Source organism: Trichosurus vulpecula, assembly GCF_011100635.1.
Source record: "Trichosurus vulpecula isolate mTriVul1 chromosome X unlocalized genomic scaffold, mTriVul1.pri SUPER_X_unloc_3, whole genome shotgun sequence".
In the NCBI taxonomy this organism is placed as follows: Eukaryota; Metazoa; Chordata; class Mammalia; order Diprotodontia; family Phalangeridae; genus Trichosurus; species Trichosurus vulpecula.
The window spans coordinates 1,967,052-1,975,484 of NW_023494379.1; the positions used below are offsets into that span (position 1 = coordinate 1,967,052).

At 41.6% G+C, this 8,433-nt stretch overlaps 1 protein-coding gene across 1 annotated transcript; it reads right to left on the reverse strand.

Annotated features, from left to right (window-relative positions):
• Nucleotides 1–303: 303 nt before the first annotated feature.
• On the reverse strand, nt 304–2,398 carry LOC118833198 (heat shock cognate 71 kDa protein-like). Its single transcript, XM_036740579.1, has 3 exons — nt 1,813–2,398; nt 998–1,630; nt 304–332 (listed from the first exon to the last, which is right to left on the reverse strand). The coding sequence occupies exons 1-3, from the start codon at nt 2,396–2,398 to the stop codon at nt 304–306; spliced, it is 1,248 nt and encodes a 415-aa protein (XP_036596474.1).
• Between the last annotated feature and the right edge of the window lie 6,035 nt (nt 2,399–8,433).

The window sequence follows — 8,433 nt, forward strand, 5'->3', positions numbered from 1 at the left end:
CAAAAATCTTGGCAATCACATATAATTCACAACCTTTAAATTGGCTTAAAATTTAATTGTTGGCTTCGCAAAATAGTTTATGACTCCATAATGCCTCTACTGCTTGACTTTCAAAGACACTTTCAAAGAACTTTTTTTTTTAAGTACAAAGATCAAGGTTCCCAAACAAACCTGGTTTACATTTCTGCAGTAGGAGATAGAATGTAATGAATTGGACAGAGTACTGACCTGGAAATTAGGAGGGGTGAGTATTAATCCTGTGTTTACTACTAACTAGCTAGCTTTTGTGTTCAGACAAGTAATTCAGTTGTTCTGGGACTTGGGTTCCTTATCTGTAAGACAAGACATTGGATTAGATTATCCCCAAGGTCTCTTGCAGCTGTAAGATCTTAACACAAAATATTTCTATTTTGTCAAAGTAGTTGGTGGTTATAATGGGGCAATGGGGGCAGAAAGTGTGGTGGTGTTTCTCAGGGGGCTTAATTATACCATGTTAGCTGACCTACATGAATAATCTTAATAGCTGTGTATTTTTCTATGGTTTCAATTTTAAATAGATTTTATTTTCCAGGACAGGTGTTGCATTTCCACTTGTTTACAGTACTGATGAAGTACAATGTTGTTCACTTCTCTCCCTCTGCACATAATCAAGTATCCAGGATGCCCAGATGCACACAGTAGCTTAAAGATTACTTTTAAACTGCTACAGCCATGGCTACAGATTTGAGTCTTTCAATTTTTGGAAAGATGTATGGAATGCTCTTTTTTCTGGTGTGCTTAGCTGACCGCTTTAATGCTGGGTCCAGAAGAAGCACCTCCAGATGGGGCTGCTCCACCCCTTGGAACCCACCAGGCATGCCTCCTGGCATGCCCCCTGCACTCTGCTACAGCTTAATAATGATGTGGTTGCAGACCTTCTCCAATTCTTTCTGCTGATGCTCAAATTCTTCCTTCTCAGCAGTCTGGTTCTTATCTAGCCAGCTGATCATTTCATTACATTTGTCAAGAATATTCTGTTTCTTTTCATCACCAATTTTGCCTTGCAGTTTTTCATCCTCTACGGTAGCCTTCATGTAGAAAGGGTAAGATTCAAGAGAGTTCTTGGAAGACATCTTGTCTCTCTGCTTCTCATCCTCAGCCTCCTGGACTATGTGCTCAAGGTCTTCTTTGCTCAGATGTCCTTTGTCATTGGTGATGGTGATCTTGTTCTCCTTGCCTGTGTTCTTATCCACAGCAGAAACATTGAGGATGCCATTTGAATCAAAGTCAAATGTTACTTCAATGTGAGGAATGGCCCTGGGTGCTGGGGGGATTCCTGTGAGCTCAAATTTGCCAAGCAGGTTGTTACCCTTTGTCATTGCTCTCTCATCTTCAAAAACCTGAATAAGCACACCAGACTGGGTGTCTGAACAGGTGGTAAGGGTCTGTGTCTGCTTGGTGGGGATGGCTGTACTATGTTTCATCAGAACGGCAGTTTCGATGCCAAAGGAAAGAAGAGTGACATCCAACAGCAGCAAGTCCTGCACATTCTTAGATTTATCTCCAGACAGAATGGGAGACTGGACAGCTCCACTGTAAGCAACAGCCTCATCAGGATTGATACTCTTGTTGAGCTCCTTGCCATTGAAGTCTTGCAGAAACTTCTTGATTTTGGAGATTCAAGTAGAACCACCCACCAGGATGATGTCATGAATCTGTGATTTATCTAGCTTGGCATCTCTTAAGGCCTTTTCCACAGGGTCCAGTGTGCCACAGAAGAGATCAACATTCAGCTCTTCAGAACAGGAGTGATTGATGTATTGAAGTTGATACCTTCATAGAGGGCATCAATCTCAATACTACCCTGGGTACTGGAAGAGAGGGTACACTTTGCACGTTCACAAGTGGTGTGAAGACGGCGAATGGCCCTCTTGTTCTCACTGATGTCTTTCTTGTGTTTTTTCTTGAACTTGGCAATGAAATGGTTGACCATTTGTTTGTCAAAGTCCTCCCCACCTAAGTGGATGTCCCCAGATGTGGCATTGACCTCAAAGATGCCATCTTCAATGATATGAAGGGAGACATCTAAAGTACCACCTCCAAGGTCAAAGATCAACACATTTCTCTTGGTACCAACCGTTTTGTCCAAGCCATAAGCAATAGCAGCATCAGTGGGCTCATTGATGATTTGGAGCACACTGAGACCAGCGATGGTTCCAACATCTTTGGTGGCCTGACATTGGGAATCGTTGAAATAGGCTGGTACTGTGACCACAACATTTGTAACATTCTTCCCAAGGTAAGCTTCAGCAATTTCTTTCATCTTGGTCAAGACCATAGAAGATACTTCTTCTGGATAGAAACTTTTGGTCTCCCCTTTGTACTCCACTTGGACCTTAGGCCTGCCTGCATCATTCATCACCATAAAAGGCTAATACTTCATGTCTGACTGTACAACAGCATCATAAAATCTGCGATCAATCAGACATTTGGCATAAGAACTGTGTTGGTGGGGTTCATTGCAACTTGGTTCTTTGCAGCATCACTGATTAAACATTCTGTGTTGGTGAAGGTGACATAGCTTGCGGTGGTCCTGTTTCCTTGGTCATTAGCAATGATCTCCACTTTCCCATGTTGGAAGACTCCCACACAGGAGTAAGTGTTGCCAAGATCAATGCCAACTGCGGGTCCCTTCGACATGGTTGCTGGGGAGTCAGGGGTCATAGCTGATCACTGTGGAGGAAGAAGGGCTGCTGCTGTGTTGAGTAGTAGCTGTGCTATTTTTAACTTTAATAGTCTGGAAATTTAACATTCAATTAATATTTTTAAAAACTTATTGTATGCCAAAAGCAGAGGACTAATAATTTCTTTGACTTAATGATAATTGTATCCTTCAAAAAAGGTGTAGAGACCATTGAGAAAAATTTGTATCCTGGACATGATCTCACCAATAAGGAGGAACTAGTTGATGGAAAAGAAATGATGGGAACTTTAAAGGGAAGCAAATAGTTAATTTTAGAGTTTTCCACAGGCTAATGGAATCATAGACTTAGAAGGAAAAGAAGCACTTGTTCATTCATTTTCTTCAGTGGTGTCTGACTCTTTGTGATCCCAGTTGGGGTTTTCTTGGCAAAGGTACTGGAGTAATTTGCCATTTCCTTATCCAGCTCATTTTACAGATGAGGAAACTGACTCAAACAAGATTAAATAACTTGCCCAAGGTCACACAGCTAATGAATGTCTGAGGCCAGATTTGAACGAACATAAGAAGATGAGCCTTTCTGACTCCATTCCAGACCCCGGGACTCTATCCACTGTGCTACCTAGCTGCCCTAGAAGAGAGCACAGGGACCATCTAGTTTGGCCTCTAATTTTACAGAGAATGAAACTGAGTCCCATTTGAGCTGTGGCCATCTGCTTCCGAATCACTCACATGTGGGTGGCATAGTGGATAGAAAGCTAGTCTCTGTGTCAAGAAGTCTGAGGTTTTAATCCTACGTCAGATGCTTACTGGCTGTTTGACCCAAGGTAAGTCAGTCACTTACCTCCTTCCAGCCTCAGTTTCTTTATGTATAAAGTGGTGATAATAATAGCATCTATCTTATAAGATTGCTGCTAGGAACAGATGAGGTGACCTATTGGTAATTTGGAAGCCCTAAAGCCCTGTTATCAATTATCATCATTCCACCATGCTGTTAGTGAATCAGGTATCACATACATCCTGGATCTGGGCAGAGTATAACCTGAAGGCTGAGAGGAAGGATAGGTAATATCTCATGGCATGAACTGAAAGTCTAATAGAACAAAGAAGCTGTAATTTTGAAAACAGAAGTAAGCACAACTTTGATGAAGAAGGAAAAAAGAGAGAACGTGTATCAAAAAGAAAAAAGTGGACCCATAGAGAACTTATCGACCAGTGTAGATTTTAAAAAGGCAAAAAGCAGTTGAAACAAGGGAAGATAACAGAGTGAGCACAAAAGTGCTGCATGGTCCTATAAGAATAGAATCCATTTGCTAAAGTTCAAAAAAGAGGGAAATGAGGAAACACAAGATTAGTGAAAAGAAATGTGTTGGCCATGTTGACTAAAGGAGGTTCTTCAGGGAACCTGAACTTTCGTTCTCATTTCAGGACTGCCAGCAGTGGCTGCTCAGTTTTTTCTCTCTACCACTACACTGTTTCTTTTGCTCTCTTGAGGCCTTTCCACTTCTCAAAGTATGCTGAATGGACTACCAAGGAGGATAACTAGAGTCAGAAGGAAGAATGGAAAGGGGAGGGAGTTTTTAGCCCTTCCTCCATAAGAGTCAGTGGAAAGTACTATGTACAGGATGCACAGCCTGCACCTTGAATCAGGGAAAAGGTGAATGGAATTCTTTGCTTTATCAATGATGGCTGGGAGAGGAGGGGATGCAAAGAAGAGGAAGGATAAAGGAATAATAACAAACATGCAAAAGGATAAAGGAGCAGGTTCAGATGTCATGTAACTGAACAGGAAGAGAAAAAAGGTTTCAGGACCAGGAAGAGATAGAGAGCTGGACTGCCATTTTGTCCCAGGCTAAATATGGATAGCCATTATTAAATGAATTGCAAAGCTACAGGCAAGGAAGAGAGTCCAATACAAGTCATGGAATACATTAGCTCTGGCCTCATAGGCCTGAGGCTTGCCTAGTTGTTATCAGAAATTATTTACGGGTATGGATCATCTGAGGAAAAGGGGTGGTAGTGGAAAATGATATTCATCTTGAGGTCAAATTCCCTATTTCTTCACTAAAACATATTCCCTTTCCTGCTGGGTCCCCTGAAGGAAGGCAGCAAGGGGTTGGGCATCTTCCATCTGCCCCAGGGGACTTCCTCCTGCTCAGGGAGTCTGCTCATTCCTGCTTCTTCCTCCTTGCCAGCCTCTTTGGGGGAGAAGAGGGACTTCTATTCCTTGTACTTCCCATTCTATTCACTACGATCCTTGCCTCCCATCTCATGCTGCACTTGCCTTCAACTAGATTTCTGACTTTGTTGGGAAGAGTTACACCTTCCACTCAACAAACATTCCCACACTCTGTCATACCCTTCACACACATGTAATTCTAACCTCTGTGGGTCATCTTCCAAAGCCCATTCCCCACCCCCATCACCCAATTCCTTATTCCGATGCCCCTCAACTGTCCCACACCAAGTTTCAACTAAACACCACCCATCTCTTCCTCTGTGCCCTCTAGAATGACTGTTCCTTAGGAAACAAACTTCCATTCATTCTAAATCTTTTCCTCTTGGAGTCCTTCCATCTACCAGCTATTACTGAAATCTGGGTCCTCCCAATAACACAACTCCCCTGGCCAACCTTTCTCCTACTTGTGGTATCTTCATTCACTCTCCTCAGTTCATTGGTTGAAGCAGAGGAGTTAGAATATTTCTTGCTACCCACTGTCACTTTCATATTTCCCTCTGACCTACATCACTCAACAACCTCTCTTCCTTTCAGGTTTATGCTATCCATATCTACCACCAAATTAAAATTTTTATAACTGTTGTCTACAGACCTCAGGTCATTCACCTTCCTTAGTCAGTGTGTTTGGTACATGGCTTGCAATTTTTGTCTCCTCTCCAACCCCTGTCCTCATACTAGGAGATTTCAATATACATACTGATTCTCCCTCAAACTTTTCAACCACTCAGATTCTCTTGAATCCGTTCACTTGAAACCGCTCACTTCCCATGAGCTATTCCTCCACCGAAACTCAGCCACACAAAAAAAATGGTCATACTCTTGATCTTCCCATCATCCACAAATGTACCACCTCCATATTCAAGAATTTTGAAATGCCCTTATCCAATCAAAATGTAATGGATTTTCACCTCCCCCTCTATCTTCCCTTACAAAATCCTACACTTAATCCACACCATTGCCTCCAGTCCCCTGGCCCCTCAATTCTCTCTTGGCCATCTCCCTTGCACTTGCCACTCTCTCCTTTTTTAATTCATCTTGACCCCTTGATGAACCATTCAACTTTACACTTTCTTTGTCTCCTGAATCCCTAATCTCCTTATCATATTTTTTCTTCTTGCCAAACCTTAGCCTTGGATCACATCAGCTACCATACTTCGCCTCCACACCTACACATGTTCTGATGGCTTCATTCCTTCACTGATGCTGCTTAATGAGGGTGGAGAAAATCATGCAACCATTCTAACTGGGTCCACTACAGATCTATGCTGTACAACCTCAACTGGGTCCTCACTGATGCCAGGCAATCCTGCTATACTTTCCTTAAGAACTTACAATCCCATTCTGTACAATGGCTCTTCAAACCTATTATTCCTTCCGCAGAACTCTCATATTTCCCCTTCGTCCAACGTCTCAATTGAGATTTTGCCTCAGATTTTACAGGAAAAAATAAAGGCCATTTACTGTGAGCTCCCTATTTTCATCTCATCCTCATCTTCTGTTACGCATTTTTTTTCACTATTTCTCTATTTATTCCCAGTTATCTTACAGAAGTAAGGTTAACCAAGGTTAAATTCTCTACCTTTTCAAGCTTCCCCATCCAATCCCAACACTTCCAACAGATTACCCTTTCTATTATTTTCACAGTATCACTTATTTTCAGTGTCATCCTGTTGCCTACAAACATGTCCATGTCTAACCCTCCTTTAAACGACTTTCACATGACCCTTTCCTCACCAATATTGTTTTATATCTCTTCTGTCCATTTCACTCTTAACCCCTTACAATCTAGTTTCTGATCTTATCACTTCACTGCAACTACTTTCTCAAATCTGATGACCTTTTCTCTATTCTAATTATCCTTCACCTCCTTGTAGACTTTGATACTGTGGCTCACCCTTTCCTCCTTGACAATCTCTGTTGTCTAGGTTTTGGGGCACTACTCTCTCTTGATTCTACTCCAACCAATTTGACTGCTCCTTCTCGGTCCCCTTTGCTGGCTCTTCATTCACACCATGCCCTCTAATTGTATGTGTCCTTCAGGGTTCTCTCCTGAGTCCTTTTCTCATCTCTTTCTACATTACATCAATTGGTGATCTTATCCACTCCTATGGGTTTAACTACCATCTCTATGCTGATAATTCTTAATCTACCTACCCTGCCCCAAACTCTCTACTGACTTCCAATCTCATATCTCCAACTGCCTTACAAACATCTCAAATTGGCTATACAGTGGATACCCAATAAGTGGATCTTAAACAAAACAAATCCAAAACAGAACTCATTATCATTTCCCCTAAACCTTTCACCCTCCTATCTTTCCTATTACTGTAGAGGAAAATGCCATTCTTTCAGTCCTTCAGTCTCACAACCTAGAAGTCATCCTCAACCTTGTAATTTCTCTTGCCCCCTCTATCCATTGTATTGCCAAGGCCTGTTGGTTTGACCTCTGCAACATCTCTTCAATACATCCTCTTCTCCACTTTGACACTCTAGTACATGCCCTCATCATCTTACGCCTGGGGTATCGCAATAGCCTGCAGATAGTTCTGCCTTACTCAAGTATCTCTCCATTCCCAATTGAACCTGGGATCAAATACACAATGCTTTGTTTGACATTCAAAGCCCTTCATAAGCTAGCCCCATACCTTTCCTGTTCTTTTACATAATTTGCTCTCTCCTACATACTCTCCACTCCAATGACACTGCCCTCCTAGCTATTCCATGGACAAGAATCTCCATCCCTCAACTCTAGACATTTTCTCTGGCTGTCAACCCTGTCTGTAATGCTCCCCCTCCTAAAAACTTGCCATTGACTTTCCTGACTTCCTTGAACTCTCCCCTTAAATTTTAATGGTGGTAACTTCCTTACCAAATGAAATTCCCTCTTTTACAGGAAACCTATCTCACCCCTCTTAATTTCAGTGCCTTCCTTCTGTTCATTAGTTCCTATAAATCCTATATATCACTTTCCTTGAATATATTCATTGGTGTGTTGTTTCTCCCACTAGATTGTAAGATCCATCAGGGTAGGGACTGTCTTTTGCCTCCTTTTTGTGTGTTCAGAACATAGCACAGTGACTGGCACATAATAGGCCCTTAATAAATGTTTGACTGACAGATTGAACTCATTAGCTATGTTTAATGACTGATTAGAAGCATTGGGTTGTTTGCAAGGGTAGAGACCAATACTCCCAATGGAAAGCTAAAACAAACTGGATTATAATTTCCCCAGAGATAATCTAGGTGAGGAAATGAATCATAGAGAGAACATAGACAATATCCTTGATATTGATATGCCCCCAAGTTTGAACCTGGGTCCATTTCAGTCCAGATATCTTGTTCTTAGTAATATATTACACAAGGAAAAAATGTAATTGATAAATAAATTATATGAGTATTTAAAGAGGACAGATTTGATAAATCTACTTTTTAAATGTACCGAATGCTTTTCTAATGCTTTTTTTTGTTTCATGGAGATGACCCTGGTCTCACAAGGGCAACTGAGGAGGATCAC

What these genes read in the sequence shown, in the direction of transcription:
- LOC118833198 (XM_036740579.1), bottom strand. Translation starts at nt 2,398, where the DNA reads ATGAATGATGCAGGCAGGCCTAAGGTCCAAGTGGAGTACAAAGGGGAG. An exon ending in GATTGATGCCCTCTATGAAG is followed by an intron (nt 1,631 to 1,812) that starts GTATCAACTTCA and finishes AGTTTCTGCAAG; the next exon opens with ACTTCAATGGCAAGGAGCTC. An exon ending in ACAGAATATTCTTGACAAAT is followed by an intron (nt 333 to 997) that starts GTAATGAAATGA and finishes CTTGTCTTACAG; the next exon opens with ATAAGGAACCCAAGTCCCAG.